General features: G+C 47.1%; 1 protein-coding gene across 2 annotated transcripts in view; it reads left to right on the top strand.

Annotated features, from left to right (window-relative positions):
* The window catches only part of Znf697 (zinc finger protein 697), a 36,754-nt gene extending 21,730 nt beyond the window's left edge, over nucleotides 1–15,024 (top strand). For both annotated transcript variants that reach the window (XM_023706471.1, XM_023706472.1), the window contains exons 2-3: nucleotides 8,642–8,879; nucleotides 10,290–15,024. In XM_023706471.1, coding sequence (XP_023562239.1) covers nucleotides 8,642–8,879; nucleotides 10,290–11,746 — 1,695 coding nt within the window. In that variant the 3' untranslated portion in view covers nucleotides 11,747–15,024. The remainder of the gene's footprint in view (nucleotides 1–8,641; nucleotides 8,880–10,289) is intronic.
* The last annotated feature ends 8,645 nt before the right edge of the window (nucleotides 15,025–23,669 follow it).

The raw sequence follows: 23,669 nt of genomic DNA, 5'->3' as shown, positions 1-23,669 counted from the left end.
AAAATACAAGATGGCAGAAGGAATTCCTGTGTATCAGGAAAATGTTCTAATCAGTAAAATATAAAATATGGACAAGTCATTGCCTATGTGACCTTTACCTTTTGTAGTTTTTCATGTGAGGGCTTGATAGTCTAATTTTGAGGGCACTTAGGATCTGTTTCTTTTCTCTCTCTCTTTTTTCTTTTTCTTTCTTTTTTTTTTTTTTTTTTTGGCAGAACCGGGGATTGAACTCAGGCCCTTGCTCTTGCCAGGGAAGCACTTATTCCACTGAGCCATCTCTCCGGTCCCCAAGGATCTGTTTCTGCATTACATTAATTCTCATTTTGTAAGGAGTTGAGTGGTTTTGGTACTGGAGGCTTGGAATTTGTGACGAGTGGAGGCCCTCAGGTGAACCCAGTGGCCCTAGCCCAATCAGTGGAGAGGAAATACCTGACCCCGAGGACAGTGCGCTCTTACTGACCACAGAGGTTGGAAAGAGTCTCATTGGTGCTAAGCCTAGCACAGTGATTTCTCTGAAGCCTTCTTTCTCATGGTTTTGTGGTGCTGCAGACTGAATCCAGGGTCTTGCACATGCCTGGCAAGCTTCTTCCTCTTTTTTCAATGCAGGCTTCCCTTTCCAGGTAGAAAAGCAGTAACCACAAGACAGAAACCGGATTATTTTAGCATCTGTGTCTGGAGAGTGGTCAGCATTTAGCTGCAGTAATCTTTTGGTGTTCTCTGTCTGGAATTAGTGTTCACCTCAGGCAGCGGTCTGCCTCTGGGGAGGCTGATCTCTTGGTTTGGGTGTGCTGCGTCTGGGACAGGAAAACCAGCTGAGGGCAAAGAAGGCCAGCTGCCCTCTTCAGATGCAGACACATTCCGTATAAGGTCATTGCTCCTTGCTCAATAATAGAGCCAGTCCCTGCAAAAGTAAGGCAGCTTTCTTTGCCCTTTTGGATTCTTTGACCTTATTTAATTCACCATTAGGATGCCAGATCATGATGGCCATGTCCGTAAGAGGCTGGTTGACCCCTTACTGGTTGGTGCTGAAGATGGACAAATGATGAACCCCCTGGAATCCCTGGTTAGACCCTAATTATGGCCGTGAATTCCCCCTTTTGAACTGTGGGCTGAAATGTTTTCCCAGCCTTTCACCCAATCGAGTGTCCCTATGGAAACTTCCCCTTGGGAGAGAGCCATGGGCAGGAGGCGTGGGAAACGGGGGAGGAAGTGTCCAGCTGCTGCTGGCCAAGCCGGCATCCCCCCACCCCAGGAGGTAGTCAGGGACCCGAGTAATGAGTGGGAGGTAGGGAAGGAGCTGCAGTCTGGAGGCGGCTGAGGGGGAGCGGCTCCTGGCCCTTTGCCTGCCTGGCCATTTCCTTCCCTTGACATGACAGCTCTGCCGGCCTGGCTGCCTGCCATCTGGCAGTGACTGCTGCTGCACGTGATTCCCACTCTCCCAGTTGGAGGCTGTGTGGGTGCTCTGAAGTGGACAGGGAGACCTGCTCTCAGGCCAGCCACCCCCTTCCCTGCTTGGCTACTTCTGGCTGTGCATGCCAGGTGCTACCATGTGTGGTCAGCAGGGCTTTTTCTCTTCCACAGTCACATGGTTCTCACCAGCTGCCCCTACCCGGAGGAGCTGTGCGGAGAGGGAACTGGCATAAGGGAGCCCCAAGACAGTCCAAGTCCAGCCCTCCTTTGGAGGGGTACCACCTGCTCAGGGTTCTTCACATGTGAAGTAGGTCACCCTAACTCACCTTGAGGGGACCTGTGAAATTGCAATGTAAGGTGCATGGATACTGTCTCTACCCTGAGCTTAGATCGAAGGCCTCCTATACCATCAGGCCTATCCTGGCAGGGAGGTGACAGTACAGTGTTGGGACCTGGGCAAAATGCTGCCCATGCCAGGAAGGCTGAGAATCCCACCAGTGATTCTATCCCTTCAAGGCTAGGAAACTTGGCACTACTTCTGGCATTGGCTTTTGTCTGTGAAGTCCAGGAAGATGAGGAGAGAGGTATGTGCTTGGCATTTAGGTTACACCCATAAAATGGAATATAATTATCTTCCAGAGGACCATCAGGAGAATGTGCCATTATCTTTTTTTTTTTCTTTTCAAAGTTTTATTGATAAACATATAGCAATGAGACAGTTTCAAATCAAATCAAAAGTACAGTTTCAACAAATAATACACTGCATACATTCTTCTCAGTGGTTAATTACTGCACAAGATGCAGACTTGTTATCCTATTTACAAACACCATTAGAACAAATCATTCTATTCATTAAGAGAATGCAACTATATATCTATCCCAACCACTTTGAATACACAGATACAAAATGGACATTCATAGTTATACCCCAATTTTTTTAAGTTCCGTTGTTGAATATTATAGGTGTGTAAACTCAGCAAAATATTCTAAAAGAGTACAGAAGCCCATAATATCATTGGGTTTTCTGTTTAACTGGCAATGTCAGAAATTATTGACCTGAGTCCCCCACAGCTCAACATAACAACATGGCTTTACTTCCTAAATTTCATCTTCATACTTTTCTACTGGATGGTTAAAACCAAGGTAAAGCAGGACCTGTGCAACAAGAGTTGTAGCTTTTTGGTCTGACAAGGTCAGTGAAATGCCCTCAGGATTTATCCTGAGATCCTGTACCTCAGATTGTAGAACCTTTGTCAGTGTCAGCCATGTGGATGAGTCACGGCCATTGCTTGGCCAATGTGCTCTCTGTGAAAGCCTGAGAGAGTGTCTTCTCCCCATGTGACTCTCCTTATGTGCCATTATCTTGACTTAAATTCAATTCCAGCTCTGCTGCTGGCCTCATTTCCCTTAACTCCACCTCTCTCCCTGTCTTATCTTCTTTTTATTTATTTGTTTATTATTTATGTATTTGGTATAGGGTTCTACTACGCAGCTCATAGTGATCTTCCTGTTTTCAGCCTCCCCAGAGCCAGGATTATAGGTGTTCGCCACCACACCTGGAATCAACAGTTGCTGGCTCAGTGTGCCCTGCTGGCAGGGCTGGCTTGGCATGCAGGGCCAGGGATCAAACCCTGGTCCCTACGCTTGCCAAAGCAGGTGTTTAGTCCTCTGAGCAATCTCCTGACCCTCTTTTTTCTTTTTAAAGGCTACTTTATCACACTTACCTCCACTCTACAGCAATGTCTTCAAAGGGAGTTGAGTCTTTCAAGCTGTGTTGACTTGGTCTAGATGGCACTGGCACATTGAGCTGGGCTTTGGGTAGGAAGAAGGGGCATAAAAGTGTTGTGAGTTCTAGAGATGGGAACTTGAGCACTTTGTGGGAGGCTGCACAATCGTTTCCTGACATGATCTGCATCCAAGAGAAAGGCTGTGTGAAGATGGTGGTGGTGGACACTTTGGAATGTGTGCATTGACAAGCCGGAGTAAAAACTACCTAATGACCCAAGACTGAAGCCCTTTCTGGATGAGCTCACTTGTGTGTCCTGACCACAGGAAGACTCAGGCCCTTTAGACCCAACCTCCTCATGAAGTGCTCCTACCACCCTGGTCTTTCATTTTAAACTTCCATCCCTTCTTACTAGTGGTTGGAGGGAAGCTACCTTACCAGTAGACTCACTCTGGCTCTGAGGAACTAGACTCAATTACAGACCTACTTTTGCTGCTCTGTTTGTTTTTGCCAATAGCCATTCTCAGTAAATATAACTATGAATTAGTTATATACCTCCAATTTAGTCTGTAACTTTTTAAATCAAGAAGTTGGATGAAGTTTGGGAATACAGTAGTTATCAGTACCATTTATTTCGTCTCCAGTATGCCAGTAGCCTTTGTGTCTCCAGTGCACCATTAATCTTAATATGTTCTTTAAACAGTCCTCCAAAGGAGGAGGAGGAGGCCATTGGTGTTTTTGTGGATGCAGAATCTGAGATTCAGCAAGGTCATATAACTTACTCAAGGTCAAGTAGCTGGCAAAGAGTAGAGAATTTTAACCCAGGGAAGGCTGGCCACAAAACCGTCAAACTGTTTTGCTGCCCTGGCATTGCCTAAGAAAACATGTAAGTACTTTATTGTAGGAATGAAGGTAAAGGAGTTGGAATGAAATGTGCCTGAATATCCAGGAAGCCTTCAGGCGTCTCCCAGTGTCTACATATCATTTTTGAAAGTTAAGAGTTCTACAGGGAGGGAATCACAGCCTTTGTTCATGTTTTCCTTTTTGTTGGTTCTTGAACAATCACAGGTTTTTCATCAGTATACTTTATTATGTTAAAAACAAAGCTGGCCTTCTTCCCGGTAAAAGTATGTTTCCTGTAGAAAATACAGTTACACCCAGAAAAGATAAGACTCCCCAAACTGCCTAGCAGAAGCTGCCTTACAGTGTGGGCACTGTATCGGGGCACTGAAGTATGAATTGTGCTCTGTGACTTCCCACCTTGGAGACCTGTTTGTGGTCTGAGGGTTGGAAAGGCCTGTTTCGTTAGGATTGTTAAGGTTAAATGAGTTACCAGTTGCAAAATGCCCAGAAGTAACTAAGAGATGCTTAACATTTTCATAATCTTCTGGTCTTCTTTCTGAATCTGTGTGTACAGGGGTGTAAATATATCTGCTAGTGCTCTTACATTTTTAAAAGGAAGTATTTTTTTAAACCAAATGATATGTTGTTATCACTAGTTACCTCCTTACCTTTAAATAGTTTTCTCCCTCCCTTGACCGCTGCCTACAATGCAGATGGGATGGCTTAAATTGAACTGAACTTGTATTGGTGAATGTACAGATTTCCAGTTTTGCAATGACAGATTTTAAGACAAACTAGTATTGTTGCTGTGGCATGAATGTTGTATCCAGGTGACAGCAGCTTCTGGCACTTTTTGGAGCACACCTACCACTCCTTCTCCTGGTGCCTTTGCAGAGTGGACTCCTTTGGGAGCGCAGAAGCTTCCAGTACTGTGGATTCACAAGGAGCCCTAAGTGGGGGAACTCAGGCTCTTAAATCTAGGAAAAAACTCTTTTCTGAGATTAGTATCTTAGCTATTTCTTGTTTCCTAAGAAATCACAAATCAGAAAGTTATTTTGTTCAATGCTTGCCATTTCTGAAGTGCTAAGAAGCTGTCCTTCCAATCTCAAGAAGGACTCGGGGGTGAAGCCTTGCTCGTTGCTTCCTAGGCTGGATCCCTCAGCCTTCAGGTTGGAAAGCTGCAGATAGACTTATACCATGCAGCCCCGCTACCCCCACCTTGCTATTTTAGTTGTATGAGTTTCTGGTGACACGCTTGTTTCTTTCACTAATGTAAAGTTCTTGCTGGATTCTAGTTGGCAAAAACATTGATTCCTATTTACTCCCTCCCTCACACACACACTGCCTCCCACCGCTAGCAAACCAATAAGCTACGTGTATGAACATATCCTTGCCTGTCTGATTTCTTTCTTCAAATACAATATCTGTCTGTCTGTCTATCTATCTATTGGCTCAAGCGATATAATTGTCTCTAGAGTATGACTTCTAGAAGGCAAGAGAACAATAGCCAGAAGTGATGGGGTATGATGATCTCTTGTGTGATACCCTTCTGGCAAGCCTAATGGCTTTAATAGGATCTTTAGCTCATACTCAGACAGAACGAATCTGAATGTTGGAAACCTGACATTTCATACCTTGTAAAAGAACTCAGCTGTATTGCAAGATGTGTGCCCAATCTCAAGAAGCCATTTCCTCAAGACATTTAAGGGAATGGTTTGATTTTTCTTTTCTTTTTCCATTCCAATCTAAAAAGACTATCATCACTGCTGAGAAAGAAAATTTAATATGCTAGTAGGGTGATACATCTGTCAAAATTACAGTGTACAAGAGTGGCATCAGAACTTCAAAAGGGGGAAGTGTGTCATGTTTGTAAAACTCAAAGCATCAATTACTCTCAGTAGTAGTTTCCAAAGTGCTTGTTAATTGGTTTCCTTCTGACACCCTCTCTGTGAAAAAGGTTAAGTGGCTTTACCCTCCTTTCCCTGGTGAAAACTCAAAGAGAGAGGTTAATTGACTTGCCTTGAGTTCTCTACAGAGAGGCTGACCCAGTTGGAGAAATTTCCGCTGCTGTAACTCTTGCTTTCCCTTCCAAAGAAAGGCTCCATGGAGCCCGATCTGCCCTGAGAAGGCTCCAACTGAGACAGGGAAAACTTCCAGCTAAGGAAGAAGTGTCTTGCTGAGCCCTTTTTCTCTTCTTCAGTGGCGCTGGGAGTTGAACCTATGAGCCATAGTCTTTCATTCTTGGAACTGCTGGGGCAGTAAGAAAGATGGTCTTAAGGTCATAGTCCATGATTCTTGAACTAGAAACTGTTCTGCTGCCTTGTGCTGGGCTGTAGGGATGATGAATGGCAGAAATTAATTATCTTTTACTAAATTGCTCATTTTCATCAGGAGCCCTGTGAGTTGAGCTATAAACATGACATCTTTGGGAGGTTTAGGAATCTGTTATTATTCTCAGAAAGAAAATTATTCACTTGTTGCCCTTTTCTGTAGAAGGGGAACCAGTTTTCCCTGATGACATGTTGGTGTTAAAAGTTGTCCAAATTCTGATACTGCAAAATATGTATTAGGACTATAGAGCTGGTTTGTAATACAGAGGCCTCCTGCATTGCTTCCTCGGCCCCAAGCACACCTGCTAAATCTTGAATCATCTTGGCCTACCGTTCTCAGCAATGCAGCAGATTTTTGACCCAAAACTAGGTTGGTGGTGCCATTGAAGGTAACAGTCTAGAAAAGAAGTTATTGTTGTGTCTTGGGGTGAGCACTGCTGGGTTGAGCAGCTACCTGGGATCATAAATTGAGGACCAGCAATGAATTAAATGGACAGAGTTTAAGAGCTGAAGATGCCTTATTTATTAGGAGGAAACAGGACAGAAAGCTGCCCCAAGGAGGGGACAGGGAGGTCTGGAAAGACAGATACTCACAGGTCTTTGTCCTTCGCTTCTCTTATGATGTTTTAGGAGACCCTTCCTCCCTGGAACCTGTGATAATTTGGACTGTCCTTGAAATACACTGGGCACCCTTCTGTACATGCATATTCCTTTTGGGGGGCTTTGTATGACATTTTTCTGTGACTTGCCTTTGTCAGAGCCTTATTTCTGGGGTGAATGGCTGATGGGTTAGGAGGATCCTTATAGGTCAGTTTAGGATTAGGGATGTATATCTTTTGTAGTAATATAGTGACCCTAGAGTGAAATATATATATATATATATATATATATATGCAGTAATATCTTGGATTACAAAAAACTTGGTTTGCAAACAGAAGCATGCTGAAAAATTTTGCTTTTCTTCAAGCAAACTGTACATCTAATTAAGATGAGCAGAATTGTGGAACAAATGTTTCAGTCTGTGAACCACTGTATAGCTATGTATTACATATACTGTATATGGGAGTGCATGAGTGTATATTTTTATATTCTGAACAAGAGTTTTCTTTAAAGCAAGCTAGCCCCTGCCCCTCCTCTCCTTTGCATTTGGTTGGAGCTGAGGAGGGTGTTATCGTGGCTTTGTGCGCCTGGCTTCTCTGTACTCTGCCTGTCAGATTTCCATCTGCTCCTCTTGATGTAAGTCTCAATGCCACTTTTGCTATTTGGTGCCTTTTTTTTTTTTTTTTTAATCTTTCTTTTTCCCTTTTGGTCTCTCCTCCTGTCCTTGTAGTTGTTTCCAAGGGCATTCTTCTAGTAAAATTTAACTCCTTCTGGTCAGTATGAGCCAGAAAACCAAAGAGGCTCCTATTCTGTTCTTTCCCTGGCTCCAGAGTCCCTTTCCCTATGTTATCATACTGATGTTTCTAATATTCTTCTATCATGAATGTATCTGTCTTCTGACTCTGTATATGCCCTCTCAAAATTAGCTGAAATATTTGTGAGATTGTTAGGAGCCGGTGGAGGGTAAGCTTTGCAAGAGTAAGCAAATTGTAGGACTTTGAGACAGCAAAATGGTCTGATCATCACTCTGTGGCTTCAAGGTTGAGGCTTAGGCTAGTGGGGTCTATTTTCAGCTTCATGTTTCCTGCTAAAAACAACAACAACAAAAACCATAGGCATACTTACCTCACTGTTAAACTGTGAACTTGCACCAACAGACATCTACTTCATAGACCAAAGCAGGTAAACTTGGGTCCAGTGAATGTTGGCACATAGTAGCCTCAGCATAAGGTTGCCTCACTTGTTCAACCAATCAGCACTGCACCCCCTCCTGTACCCAGTTGTTTATTTTAAATTAGTTTGGGGAGTGGATTTGCCACCCAGCTCTCTGGATTCTGCAGACATTTTTTTTTTTTTTCCATTTATGTATTTGGTACAGGGACTCACCGTGCAGCTCAGACTCAAGTAGTGATCCTCCTGTTTTCAGCCTCTGCAGCGCTGGGATTACAGGCATGTGCCACCATGCCCAGATTTGTTCCATGGCTCAGCATGCCCCGGAGCGGGGCCAGCACTAGCACAGCATGCGGGTCTGGGGATCGAACCCTGATCCTTGTGCTTGCCAAAGCAGGCGCTTAGTCCACTGAGCTATCTCGCCGGCTATCTGCAGACATTTTATTAGATGGGGAAACAAGGCACATGATGGGATGAAATCCAGGTTGACGTGACCTCTCTTCCTGTGCATTTTGTCTGGAGCAAGGATCCATGGTCACCTCCCTTGCCCTTTTCTTCCCAGATGGAGCAAGAAGATCAGGCTGTGTGTGAACACCAGGACTCAGAAGACAAAGAGATGGGCTCTGATTTTGAGAACACTGAGGACAGGGAAGGGGACCCAGAGGAAAAAGGAATGGATTCTAATCCACAGGATGTGGGAGACAGAGGCCACCTGGTGGAGGAGATGGGCTCCAAGCCACAGGATGAAGCTCTGAGAGGAGAAATGCAGGCGAGGGAAGGAGCACGCAGCATCCCCACAGGTGAGGAGAGGCTGGAATCTCCCCTGCTCCCCTTTACACTGTGCTCCTCTAGAGTCACAATCAGGGCAGCATTCCTTGAGGGGAGGCTCTAGAGGGAGCACCAAGCAGGATCTCCTTCCTAGTGTGGGTGCAGCAGAGCACCCTGTTCTTCTATTGAGTCTGAGGTGGGCCCTGCTGGCCATGGAGGGCAAAGTGGCTCCGTGGTGGCACGGCACTTGGCATCACAGAGCACCACCGCAGAATGCCACTTGTAACAGTGCAGCAGGGCTGCACAGGGAGCATTGGAGCCTGCCGTGCATGGCTGCTGGGAGAGTGAAATGCATTGTTGCATTTGTTTAAAGGGTTACTCAGCACGGTGCTGGGCAAAGTTATCAGATGAAGTAATCATGTACTGCAAGTAAACTCACTGGTAAGTGACTTACTTAACTTTATGTGGTGAATTTCCAGAGTCCAGGCCATGTGCTAAATCCATTGCTATTCCTAACCTGAAAGAGTAAATGCTGGGCCTCTATCCACTTCTTTATTTTTGCCTTTGGGCCTTTGTTGCTTATTTCTGTGCAGTGCATGCCCTAGCGAAAGAAACGAGCTGAAATTCTCTTTGGCTAGGGCTAGGTCTGTGAGGTTACATTTGTTTCTTGTGACACAGTCCCAGATTCCCCACTGCCTTCCCCCACTATGTACAAAAGCATGTGGCCTTCCCCACCCCAGGAACTTTCTGGAGCCCTCTGTCCTTAGGGATAAAGCAGCCAGTGACCAGCAGGTGTGTGTCCTGGCTCAGCCTCCAACTGGGGCTCACAGTTCTAGGCTCCATGTGCTCTTCTGCTGACCTCACTCGCTCTGCCCTGTCATAGTCACCTTCTTAAAAGTGAGTTGTTGTTCCACCTTCAGCTATTGCAGATAGAATTATTTAAAACATAAGTACAGAGCCTCTTTAGGCCAAGTTGTCGTGTGTGTGTGTGTGTGTGTGTGTGTGTGTGTGTGTATGTGTGCAAGTGCATGCGCTTGTGTGTGTGCTTGGCCACTCTACTTTGTCTTTTGAAGCTAGACCCTTAAAAAGGCACTGACAGCTCTTGGATATGCAAACCTTGTTTCTGGAGATCCAGATCTCAGCAAGATGCACCTGGCCGACCTTGGGCCCCTCTGCCTTTAGTGGGTCTGTTAGGCAGAGTCTGAGGTATAGGGTGTGGGGTACACAACGTGAATCAGAGAGCACTCTGTTTAGGGTTTTAATGAGAAAAAGAGCTGGGCAGGGTCTGAAAGGGAGGAAGGCAGGCCACTGAGGGTTGGGGTGTCCCAAGTGCCCCAGGACCGAAGCCCTGGCCCTCACTCTTGGCTGTGGAGGCTGTTCTCCTGAGGCTTAACCTTTGGAGTGCTGTCTAGTTAGCCCCATTGCTGCTTTTTCTATTGCAGAGGAGCTGCTGAGTGAGGAAGAAAGGGTTGATCTCCCTGAGGAGGAGAAAAAGGAGGAGAAGAACGAGGAGGAGGAGGAGGAGGAGGAGGATGACCAGCCTGGTGTGGCTGACATGGCGGTGTTCTCAGGTCTGTCTGAGTCGGACAGCATGGCGCGGAGCCCGGAACAGGAGGGTGAGGAGAGTGCTGCGGAGAACACACTGGAGGAGGCCGAGGAGGAGCCGCCGCCCGCTCCTGTGCTTCCCTGGAGGCGCCACCTCTCCCTGGGGGGCCGACACCGGGGTGCCAAGCCCTCACACCGCCGCTTCCACCGGCTGCACCACCCGTTGGCCGTGGACCTTGGGGAGCTTGACAGCTTGGTGGCCAGCATCATGGACGCACCCACCATCTGCCCGGACTGTGGGGAGAGCTTCAGTCCGGGCGCGGCTTTCCTGCAGCACCAGCGCATCCATCGGCTGGCGGAGGCCGCGGCCGTGGCCAGCCTGGAGCCCTTCGGCCTGGCGGGCGAGTGCGGGGCGGTGGTGGGTATGATGGGGGTGAGCATGGCAGGCGGCTTTGGGGCGGCCCCCGCTCTGGCCCGGCCCGCCCGCGAGAAGCCCTTCCGCTGCGGGGAGTGCGGCAAGGGCTTCAGCCGCAACACCTACTTGACCAACCACCTGCGCCTGCACACGGGCGAGAGGCCCAACCTGTGCCCGGACTGCGGCAAGAGCTTCAGCTGGCGCGCCGACCTGCTGAAGCACCGCCGGCTACACACAGGTGAGAAGCCCTACCCGTGCCCGGAGTGCGGCGAGGCCTTCAGCCTCAGCTCGCACCTGCTCAGCCACCGGCGCGCACACGCAGCGGCCAGCGGTGCAGGCGCAGCGGCGATGCGGCCCTTCGCGTGCGGGGAGTGCGGCAAGGGCTTCGTGCGCAGATCGCACCTGGCCAACCACCAGCGCATCCACACCGGGGAGAAGCCGCACGGCTGCAGCGAGTGTGGGAAACGCTTCAGCTGGCGCTCGGACCTGGTGAAGCATCAGCGCGTGCACACGGGAGAGAAGCCCTACATGTGCTCCGAGTGCGGGGAGACCTTCAGCGTGAGCTCGCACCTGTTCACGCACAAGCGCACGCACTCCGGCGAGCGGCCCTACGTGTGCCGCGAGTGTGGTAAGGGCTTCGGGCGCAACTCGCACCTGGTGAACCACCTGAGGGTGCACACGGGCGAGAAGCCCTTCCGCTGTGGCCAGTGCGAAAAGTGCTTTAGCGATTTCTCCACGCTCACGCAGCACCAGCGCACACACACGGGTGAGAAGCCCTACACGTGCATCGAGTGCGGCAAGAGCTTCATCCAGAGTTCGCACCTGATCCGCCACCGCCGCATCCACACCGGCAACAAGCCGCACAAGTGCACCGGTTGTGGCAAAGGCTTTCGCTACAAAACACACCTAGCCCAACACCAGAAGCTGCACTTGTGCTAGGTTGGGTAGGGCGAGTAGGTGGGGGCCTAAGCATTCCCAGGACTGACTCTCTCATGGAAGTGGGGGCAGAGGCAGGAGGGTCAATCTGAAAGTGAGCGAGGAGCCTTTTGGTGTTCTGGGATCCTGAAGGGAAGGGCTTAGGAGCAGTTATTTCGGGGTGCTATATATTTTGCCTACCTCCTCTCCATCAAAGAAACTTTTGGGAGGTGTAGTTAGTTGGATGACTTCCTCCAATATGCGCTGTAGAGCGTGAAGGGTATGGATGAGCCAGGGCTCTGAGGACCCTCAGAAAGGAGATTTGCAGTGGGGAACACAATGACAGGTACAGAGGACATTGGCTGTGATGGTCAGCAGGAGTCAGGAAAGCAGGCACGGCTGAATGAGAGTTCTGGAATAAAATAAATTGCAGGTATGAATCTGTCTTGGTCCCACCAGGTGCTAAGTGGTTGCCCTGACCTGACCCCTGAGCCCCTGTCAGCTGTCCTTGACCCCACAGGAGAGGACATTGATTGTACTCTCCCTTTCCTTTTTCTGAGCCACAATTCGCTGCTATTGTGAGGCATCCGGGGGAAACGGCAGGAGAAACAAGACGACAAACCTTTACTTCTAGGGGTAACCTCTGGGGTTTAGAAATTCATTTATAACTTGTCCTCAGAGTTCTTGGAAAATGCTGCTCCTGGTTCTTTTCTGCTTCCTTGAAAGCACTCCAGCTTCATGCTGAGTGATGGTGGTTTGTGAAGATGACCCGTCTCTTTCCTCTGTTGCATGTATACACTAGGGCCTGTTTTTTATTTTTTATTTTTTATTTTTTTTAAGATCTTACTTGTGATTTTTCAGGTACAAAGAATGGAACAGTCCCAGCTCTGTTTTGACTTTTCCCTTCTCAGGTCAGCTTGGTATGTGTTTCAAGTGAACAGCAGACTATCAACAGCCACCCCAGCCCCTCAGCAAATGAATAGCTCAGAATTTTGCTGGCCTTAGGTGAGAAATCCGGGAGAGTAAAGTTTGCTTGTTGAAATGCAAACCCTCTTTGTCTCATTTGCCTGCACTTTGCATGCATGTGCCCTGTCGGCCTGTAACCCCCACCTCCATCCTCACTAATGAGGGTTCTAGTCCAGGCTGGAAGTTCTGTTTCCTATGTGTGCACTGTAGAACCCTCAAGGCTCTACACAAAGAGAGCACAGTCTGGAGAGGTGTAAAAGCAACATTGCCAAATAGCACAAGCGATGAATGTTTTCTAGTTCTACAGATGCCAAAATAACGCTTTTGGATTTGCAAAGTGCTTTATGCTTTTTAATGATTGTTAGTTGTTTCTCACATCTTTGTGAGGTGAATCAGTATTATGACCTCTTGTAGGTAAGGCCTGGGGACAGGAATGTGGCAGGCTGTCCCAAAGGCCGGCCGAGGCCAATGTGAATTGGTGTGGCCTGACCTGTTGTGTTCTCTGGCTCAGCTGCTAGGAAGACTTGACCCATCATGAGTATATGATAAGGACACTGAACAGTTTTATGCTTGATGCTCAAATCTAGCCTAGAAGGGCCAAAGATGTCCTTTTTGACAAAGCTGGTCTTTGTTACCTAGTTAGAATGTCCTAGTTACATTCCATTTCTAGTAGGGGGCGGTAGTTAGAGGACTGTTGTGTAGATTTCAGTTCCCTGCTCTGAAAATACCCTCCTATAGGTTAACCTTAGAAGTTAGAGTTGTGGGAAGAAGTATTTTCTTCACTAATATTTGTTACCCCATACTGTTCATGGAAGCGTTTTCACAAACTGTTGGACACAGTTGAGGGGGAAAACTACAAAATTGTTTTTACAGTTTTAGCAATGTTTCTGTGGATATTAGTAATTTATACTTGATCAGTTGTATTCTAGCAAAGAACCTCTTTGAGGACAGTAGGAAAGCATGTTTTTGTCATAACACAAAAAAACCCTGAGAATCTTGGGTTGTATATTGCCTATTGATCTTGCCCTTTTAATCATTTTGTTATTATTCATAAATGAAACTGGATGTTCATACTAGGGATACTTTTGAGAGACATGAATTCATTTTTATTTTCTTTGAGTCAAGCAAAGTACCTGTTATTTATTCTGAATTATGTAGTTGGAATACCAAGTGTATACAGTCTATCTAAAAATAATATGACCAATTTGTAGGTAATCTTTCTCCTTTGTGTGATTTTTTTTTAAATGCACATTTACCTCTTCCAGCTGTTTTGTTCTCTCAAGTCTATGCCTATACCATCCTATACCATCTCATCCAACTTTTGATTATTTATGAGTTGATTATTGACTTTATGTGTTCCTTCGTCTTTTGCTGCTGACATGACAGCCTCATCATTGTCAAACATATCAGCAAAATTGGAGCTCAGTGGGGAATGGCATGCGGGTCAAAGCTCATGTAAAATAGTAGCAGTTAAACTCTTTGGACCTCACCTCTCTTGTCCTTGAGTCAGCTATGGCATTAGAATCCCTTCTCTTTGTCGGTAGAAAGCTGTTTATCCACCAGTGCCCAATCTCATTGTGTATTTAAAATGTGATTCTACATTTCATATGCTTCTCCAGGGTGTGTACTCACAATACATGATGTTAAATGCATTCAAAATGGCATTTCTTTTAATTTTACAGTGATAGGATTTTGTCAGTAAACCCTGTTCACTGTGGGTCACCTTTGGAAATGTTAAGAATTCCTTTCTCCAAATCATTAATGATAGTAGCAGCAAGTGTATTATTTATTTCTTAAGGAATTTGGCCAAGACCTCTGCTAAGCCAAACCTGAAACAGAAGTTTGATTAAACCTTGAGTTCTGGGTTTGAAGGAGATGAACATTTAACCCCTTGAGCCATGTAGCTTCTTGTTACGGTCAAGAAGCTGTAAATATGTGAAAAGGTACGAATTAAGGGTTTGTGTTCATGGACAATCTGAACTGTGTTTCTGAAGTTTTTGTATACTTTTCTTCACTGTAATGTTACTTTACATCTGCTTGTTAAAATAATGAGTAATTTAATGCTTCTAAGAGGAACAGGTTTTGTGTGAGTGTGTGTGTGTGAAAACTGCCTTGTTTGGGGGTTTTATTTAATATTGGCTCTTTGGATAGTATTCTGATGTTCAGCAACAAATATGGGATACTTGTCATTTAATCCATGTCAGTCTTTAACTGTTATTCCTCCTTATTTGTTACTCATGTTTTAACTGGTACACAATTTGGTCTACAGAAGGTATGTTATGGTAAAAGAGGGGTGGGTGAGCTACCAGACCTGGCCCAACTCTTTTTGTAAATAAAATTTTATTGGAATACAGTTTCACCCGTGCAGTTACATTCTTTCTTGTCTGTAGCAACTTTCGTATTGCAGTAACAGAGCTGAGTAGTTGTGCAACTTGCTTACTGCCACATTAAATGTTGGTTGAGGCGGATCCTAGATTATTCTATACTTGACTGATTTCTGGACTCATAAATGCAGTAATTTGTACAAGTTCTTGCCAGTAACTTGGTACAGTATATCTAAGCACAAGTGCTTGTGAGAGGCTGGGTGTGTGTTTATCATGTAGCACGGTTGTCCCTTCTTCAGTAGGTCTTTTTTTTGGAGGGGTCTACAGGGTGTTCAGGGTCTCACTTCTAGATCTGACTGGTAGTGATCCACCTGTTCACAGCCTCCCAAGAGCTGGGTTTATAGGTGGGCACCACCACATCCAGTCTCAATTGCTGTCTCAGTGCGCCTTGGGGGGGGGGGGCTAGTATGGCAGGCCTGGGGATTGAACTTGGGCCCCTGTACCTGCTTGCAGGTGCTTTAATCCACTGAGCTATTTGGCCAGCTGTTATTCATTCTTAAAAACATCATGTGTAGAGGCTTTTAGGGTAGAGTGAAGAATAAGTAGTTATGGAGAAGCAGTTGCAAATCTAATTTATTTATTTTTTGCATAGTATTATATTTTTTAAAATTAATTTTATCGAGAAGCAGATAGCAATGAGACAGTTTCAAAACTGATAATAGGACAGTTTCAATAATTAATACATTGCATATTGTTATCTTAGTGGTTATTCATAGTACAAGCTGCAGATATGATATCCTGTCCAAACACTGTTAAGACCTTGTCTTTTAAAAAAAGGCCAAACACTGGTCTACTACAGAAATTCCCTTCAGAAAGTCCATTATTAATTGACATTTACATTTACATTAAGAACTGAGGGATAGAAAATATATGTGAAGTGATTAGGGAAAACATTTTTTTTTTCCCCCAGGGAAGCATTTATTCCATGAGCCATCTCCCTGGCCCCAGGAACACATTTTTAATAAATTAGATTTGCAAACTTAGGTTGTTAACCCTCCAGAAGAGAAGCTTATTATTACCCTACAACGTGTGTGTGTGTGTGTGTGTGTGTGTGTGTGTGGCCAGCTCAGCCCACCAGGGGGCGGGGCTGGCTGGCATGTGGTGCTGGGGGATTGAACCGCGGTCCCTGTGCTTTGCTAAGCTTGTTCTAAGTAGGTGCTTTAGACCACTGAGCCATCTCACCAGCCCCCATGCTGTACCTTAGACTGACTTTCATGCATAGTATTTCTCAGCCAGAATCTACTCAACCACATGAAAACATTGAGTCAGGCACCCCCTCCGAGAGAAGGGATCAGAAAGACAGATTAGAAGTAGTGTGAGAATATATCACCCTATCTTTTTGTAGGGATTACAACCTCCTCATAACCTTCAGCCCTAATCCTGTCTAGCAGAGCTATGGGGCCACTGGGCCTAGGAGGCAGTCACAGAGCTGGGGTGATATTCCTCGCCAAGCCTGACTTCTGGCTAACACCACCAACCAGACTATGTCCTGGTCCTCTAGGACAAAACCTGGGACTTTAATACAAGCCAGCTGATGTTTAAAAGGACAATAAGGGATCAGGTCCACTTGGCTACATGTTAAAGAGTCGTCCAGCCTGCATGTGAGGTGAACCAGGGCTCTACCGCAGACCAGTGAGAAGTGAGTCTGCATTGCATACCTCAAGGCCCGTGAGAGGAAGTGTAGCTGGTCACACTGGAATGGGAGGTTTGAATAGATGAGACACGTAATATATACTTACACTGGAGAGGTTTTGTTTGCTTTTTAAATCTGCACATTGATAAACTGCAATGAAGCCCAAATGTGTTCAGTTTTAAGAGTGACCCAGGCAATTTTAATGGGAAATGGGTGAGAACACTGGGAGACCACGCAGACACCCATTTTCTTGAGGATGATAGGACATGCAAGCCATGAGTCTCAGGGCCTCTCTCATCCCCAGAGGACTAGAGAAAAGGGCTTAAGGTGTCCTAGGCCTTGCTGTCCTGGGCTGCCAGAGGGCACCTTCTGCACACACCTTATCTAAATGGTAAGATCATAAGGAGGAGTCAAGCAAGTCATCAAAAAGAGGCAGGAAGGGGTGCAGAAGGCAGCTGTTGGGCCTTCTCTTTCTGCCTTAGTCATATTTGTCCTTTGTCCTCTTTCTGACCTTCATTCCCTACAAGCTCCTAGAACACAGCAGAATCCTCCACATCACCTGTCCCCTCAGCTGTCCTTGGAAATCTCAAGGTTTCCTTCCTTTGTGTGGTGCAGCGGGGAGGATCATCTGCATGATCCACCCTCTTCTAGCTGGCCTTCCCTGTTTTCCTGTCAGTGCCTCAAGTGCTTGCAGATTCCAGCTGCTTGCTGCCAGCCTGTACTTTCAAGGTCGTCTCTGCTGACCCTAAGCACATTGCCCTGGTTTTCCCTTTGCACCTACTTTGGCGGATGCAGATTGCTCCTCGTACCTTCTGCATTCGTCCCATGCTCTGCTCAACAGCAGTGTGGAGTGCTCAGCCATGGATCCCAGTGTGGGTCTGGCAGGTGTGCACTGTTCCAGGCTACCCTGTGTTTGCAGAGGGTGGAAAGATAGGAGCGTGTGTGCCATGCACACATATGTAGAGGATTTCCTACCTGAGAGGTAAGATGGATGGGCTGCAGTTCTGGAGACCAAGGAAACATATTAATATTGTCATTTTTTTTTTTTTTTCAAAGAAAACACTTCTCTGTGATGCCTTCCTGGAAATACTTGGGCTGGGGTGTTTTTTCACAGGGTGCCCAGGATGTTTTGCACACGTTTCTTTATAAGATCAAATGCCCCTGAAGCTCAAGGCTTTGCCACTGGCTGTACATGTCCCAAGGAATTGGCTCCATTTATGGTGTGAGCAGAGAGAAGGAGGCACAGAGCTCGCTGCTAGGCAAACAGGTAAGGGAGAGGTGGAGAGCCTGGCGTACACTCACGCTACATCAAGGTGAAAGCTGGTTTGTTTCCTGCCTGTGAATAACCCATTTTGGGGTAACTTAGTTTGCAAATTAAAAGTGAGACTTCTGACACCTGGCCAGGGCAGTGGGGCAAGAACAGGAATAAGTTCTCGATACTCAGTCTTCACAGGCAGGGCCTGGGTGGAATGGGAACTCAGCAGAGACTCAGGAGTGAGAGCAACTGTAGGTGAAATGACTTCCAGGGCTGCCAATCTGCCAATGCCCTTTTATCCAGCTGCTTAGGGAAAGTGTGTCCTTAGAGAGGTTAGGAGTGGGTGGGGCTGGGGAAGGATCTGGTGAGGCACATGACTGGTCAGGCTCACACTGAGCAAATCTTGCTGACACTACCACATGTATGATGCCAGGTTCTCACCTGCAGAAGCTCTGTTGCTCTGTGGGTGGATGCAGGGGACTCATGAACAATGCTTCTGCACAGATGGTGCTGGCCAGGGGACAGGAGAGCCACTGCTGAGTGCTGAAGCAGCCCAACCTTAAGACAGCTCTGCAGTGCAGGGACAGCTGATCCTGGACTTGTCTGTGCAGTGGCAGATCTGAATGTGGTCTGTGCAGAGCAAAGCAGACAGGATCGCAAGGTCTCGGGTCTCATGGAACAGGCAGGAAGATTCCATCAGTGCACAAGGGCTAGTGGGCAGGATGCAGTAGGAGGTTGTGACCTGGGTGACATGAAGGGGCTGCCAAAGGGCATCCTAAAGTCTTGGATCAGCTCCCAGAAGCCAAGAAGCAGAAAGAGCCAAGGCCTGTCCAGGTGCACTGGGTCCCACAGACGTCAGCTCCTGGGGCAGGAGGAGGAAGGAATGGACAGGCATGGCTTTGGCTTTCCTGAGCACAGAGGAAGAGGGGGGAGCCCACAGTCCTCTCTCTGAGGGCCTGTTATGATGGGCAGTGAGTGGGTCAGAGGTTGGCACTGAGTGACAGTGGCTTGAAAGGCTGTGGTGCCTCTGGCTGGCTGTCTACTTCAGCAGGCACTGTCTCTGTCGGTGCTCCCTTTTCTATTGTCTATGCATTGTCTCATCACTTGAAACCCACCTGGGAACACCAAGAGCTGACGGCAAGAGTGACAGGAGGCAGCGTGTAAGTCAGCATTCATTCTGCAGTTGGGCTGTCCTCAGGTGGCAGGCAGGCAGGCAGGGGATGAATTTTTGGTGGGTTCCTTCTTGGCCACAGGCCTGGTCCTTCACGATCCTCTGAGGGTACAATGTCCCTTGATAGGTGAGGGGCTGGCTGCCACTCAGGCTGGACGAGGCCGAGGAAACCACCTTCCAAATGGCCTTGCCTCACACAAAGTGCAAATATTCAGATGCAGGCTGCGTATGTTATCAGGAAACTGAGCCACACTTGCTGGGGAAGCAAGAGCACTCAGAGCACCTCACATGTCCCCATGGCCTTCCAAGGAGCCTTAGCCATGGCCACAGCCTTCATCCTGCAGGGTGAAGCAGAGGGTAAGTGAGGCGACGAAGTGCAAGTGAGAATCCAGGAATCCCCTGAGCCCCTCTGCTTGCTGAGAGCATCTGATTCTGGAACAAGAGAAGGCTTTTCTTGAGTTTTTGTCCTCCCTCTGCCTCCCAAGATCCTCTCCCTGGCAGCCCCTTTGTTGTTACCCGTAAGGACCTGCCTGTGCATCCCTCCTGTGGGTTTTTGGGTGGGACGATTGGAGCTGAGGCAGTCGATACACTGCTGATTCCTACCATCTCGTTCACGTGCCCTCTCGTCTGGTTTCGTGTTTTCTTTTTTCTTCTTTTTGTCCTTAACAAGCTGTGATTGTAACATGTGCCTCTGAGGCACCAGGAGCCTAGGCTTCCCCGTCAGCCTTCTCAGCTGAACTTAGGAACCACTAGGTCACCATCGCAGGAGGGAATCAGAGTTTTTAGCTTGCTTTGTAGATACTCAAGTGTGTCAATATCTGATCCAACTTCTGATGTCCTGTATTTAGGGCATACTCATTGTGGTCCACATGTGCAATACAGCAGTGCACAGGGTTTCCAGGACAGATCCCCCAGTTCCCTCCCAGAACCCATAGACCTGTGAGGTGCCACAGAACCTTGTGAGCTCTCACAATGGACTGTGGAAGGTGCCTGGTAGAGGGCCACTTCACTTGCTTGTGGACTGGAGACGCCTGAAAAAGAGAAGGTGGCCAATGGACAGATAGACAGGAAATTGAAGGTACCACCAGCAAGAGCACTGTGGCTGAAGGTCGGTGTGTCTAGAGAATATTCAGGTGATGGGAGGAGATGCGGCAGATGTCATAATGGGATGGTTTGCTACAGGCTGGTTGGACTTCTCTGAATCTGTGAGTCTGTAGCCCTGCTGTGCCTTTTCTCCTTTCTATCCAAGGGCATGGGGGCTTGTCCGAGAGTAGCAGTCAGACTGAGTTTCCAGTCCATCTTTACTCATCATGCGTTGGGAGGTCCCTTCACCACATTGGCCTCAGTAACCCCATCAGTAAATGGAGAGGAACGAGCCCATAGTCATAACCTAGAAGACAAAAATACTCATGACCAGCACTGGCTGAATTTTGAACAACTCATTGTAAAGCTGTATGTGGGGCCTCATTCTGACCAGGAAGCTGTACTTGGGGCCCTGCGTGTCTACACTGCGGCCAGGCTCTGAAGCTGACTTGCTCAGAACCACGGTGCTGTGACAGACACCAGTCAGTGCAGCACAGCAGGAAATGACTTCTAGGCTGTGAGGGGGATGTTGCTGACCTCATGGCCAGTGTCCACACCTGGTTGACAGTAGGCCAGCAGCCCACCTCTGGCCATCCCTCACTCCCAGCTCCCACACTGGTAGGACGGCTGATCTTCATGTTGAGTCCTGTGTCCTAAGGTTGCCCTTCTTGCTGAAAGGGAGCTGAAGGTTACAGAGGAGATGCATGATTATTTCTGAATTTTCAACAGACCCAGGGTCCCAAGTCCATGATGACAACTTAAATGCCACTTCTGTTCTTCCTGTTCTTCCACTTCTGTTGCCTCCTCTCCTGAAGTAGGAGGATTTTTCATGCCTCAGAACTCTAACTCCATTGTCTGCTCAGTACCCTTGTGCGGAATTGTTAGATGGCACAAAGGGTATGAAATTCTCAGCAATTTCCTGAGTTCTCACATGTTGGATAAAGTACCTGCTTCAGAGGAAACAGCAAAAGAAACAAGGGCGAAAGGGAGAAGCAGCAGAGACAAGCCTCTTTCCCTCCCTTGTATTGTACGTAGCCTACCTGCCCCAGGGTGGGTATTGCACTCACACTCATGACCCCAGTGGACTATGGACCAAGCGAAAACTCTAGAAGCCTCATGACTGCATGAAGCTTCGGGGGGACATCTAGACACAGACCCCAACATAATAGTAGAGCACTTAAGGTAACATTGACATTGACGTTGAGACTTTCGTAGAATTTCAATTTTATAAAAGCAACTTTTCCTTGTTTTCATAGTACAGAATACTTATAGGGATTACATTGTTTGGGGATGGTACCTAATTTTCATTCCCCGTGAAATCTTTTTTTTTTTTTTTTTTTTTTCGATACTGGGGCTGGAACTCAGAACCCTGTGCCTGGCAGGTAGGCACTTATTCTACTGAGCTATCTCCCTGGCCTGAATATATTGTTGGATTTTGTTTTCTGTTTGTTGCATTTGGTACTGGGAATTGAACTCGGGACCTTGTGCTTCCCAGGCAGGTGCTGTACTGCTGAGCTATATCTCCAGTCCTGTCTTTTAAAAAATATTATTATTATTATTATTAAAGGGAAGGGTCTACAGGGTGTTCAGGGTCTCACTACTAGATCAGACTCATAGTGATTCTGCTGTTTACAACTTCCCAAGAGCTGGAATTACAGGTATGTGCCTCCACACCTAGTCTCAATCCCCATTTTAGTGTGCTCCAGGGGCAGGGCAGTATGGCAGGCCTGGGGATCGAACCCCCAGCTTCTGTGCCTGCTTGCAGATGCTTTAATCAGCTGAGCTATTTGGCCAGCTCTGGTGAAATCTTTGCAGCAGAGATCTTTGCTTTCTGGCCGTCTTCTTCGCTCTCTCATGTTCCTTCATATCCCCTTACTTCCTCAATGCTTTATATGCACTACAAATGAGTTCAGGTTCTTACTACACTCTCACCCTCAGTATAGTCTCTGTTCTTGATGGTTTAAGGTTAACACAGTCGATTGGGTTTATTGACATCCCAAAGTCATGTCTGTGTTCTTCCTGTATCAGTCAAAGCACTCTGGATTTTTGACTCCGTGCTCTCTGCTTCCCTCTCTGTATCAGAAATTTAATTCAGTTTCTTGTTGTTGTATCTTAACAGCCTGTCTCTCAGTCTGTCCACCCATCTCTTCATGCAGGTAGCCCTCCTGTGTGTTCAGTTGAATGTAAATGTAATGTAAAAATAAATAATGACAGTGCAGTTAGGTTCCCAAAGTACGTGGAGGCTCAATGAGAAGTGTGTGGTGAATATGGAGGTGAGGACGATGTGTTGGCAGGAAGGTAGGCATGCTCTAAGCAGGAGGGTCACTGTGTGCTGGAATGGAAATGTGGAGAGACACGATGTGTGCAGGTAGCTCCAATCGGCATGTTGTTACAGCACCATATTGGAGAATCTAGACAGAGGGCAAAGAGTGCTGATATCTGAGTCTGTCTGATCTGCCAGGCAGGGCTAGGTCCCCAGTCATTGTGTGTCAACTGATGGCACTCAGACCAATCTGCATGAACTGGGGCTGTACTGATGCGCTACAGGAGGAAGCATTCTGGTGGGATGTTAGTTTGCAGAAACAACTTTGACAACAACAGGGCTGGGAATAGATTTCCTGGATGACTCTCCAAACAGGAAGGACTTGCTTGGGGATTAGGCAGGGGATGAGGAGGCCTGAATCCAGGTAGGGTACCAGGGAGAGCAATGACATAATAATGCAGTGTTTCAGATATGGAAAGCCTAGCACCCAATGATGGGTAGGAGGAGGATTTGTGCCACGGAACTGCTGTGACTAAGTCCTGACTAAAGTCCTGTCCATCATTCTGCTTGCCCTCCTGGCCCCTGGCTTCCATTTCTCTAAGAGAACATACACCAGATTTCTGTCTTCTGCTGAGTCTTGAAGCACCCTCTGGATCACAATCAGCGTGTCCTACAGCATGCTGCCGCAACAATCTTCCTGGGGAGCTGAAGAAGAATCTTTACAGCTTCCTGACACACCAACTAGGGCCCTACCCGGGTTCCCAGGCTGTCATTCATCATTGCTAAAGAAGTACTCTTTTCCATTGAGCCTCATTTTTAGAGGAAATGGGGCCAACTATCTAGGAGGTAATTCACTGGCAAGTTTTCTCCACAAGGACCACAGAATATCTGTGCTGAAAAGAAGAGGGACGGAGCTGCTATCTCCTGGGAACCCAAGGAGGACCAGGTGTGTGTCCCTGTGACCTTGCAGGGGTATCTTGCACTTATTCCTGCATCAAGCTATCTGGTCTGTCCACACTGGTCTTCTTGTTGTCTGAGCACAACCTCTGCCCCATATGGACCTTTGTAGACTCTGGTTTCTGCCTGGAACACTTACACTTTTCTTTCTTTCTTTCTTTCTTTCTTTCTTTCTTTCTTTCTTTCTTTCTTTCTTTCTTTCTTTCTTTCTTTCTTCCTCTCTCTCTCTCTCTCT

This window comes from Octodon degus, unplaced genomic scaffold (assembly GCF_000260255.1).
Source record: "Octodon degus isolate 3935 unplaced genomic scaffold, OctDeg1.0 scaffold00257, whole genome shotgun sequence".
Lineage (NCBI taxonomy): Eukaryota > Metazoa > Chordata > Mammalia > Rodentia > Octodontidae > Octodon > Octodon degus.
The sequence above is the reverse complement of the archived record's forward strand: the minus strand, read 5'-3'. Positions and strand labels throughout refer to the sequence as shown.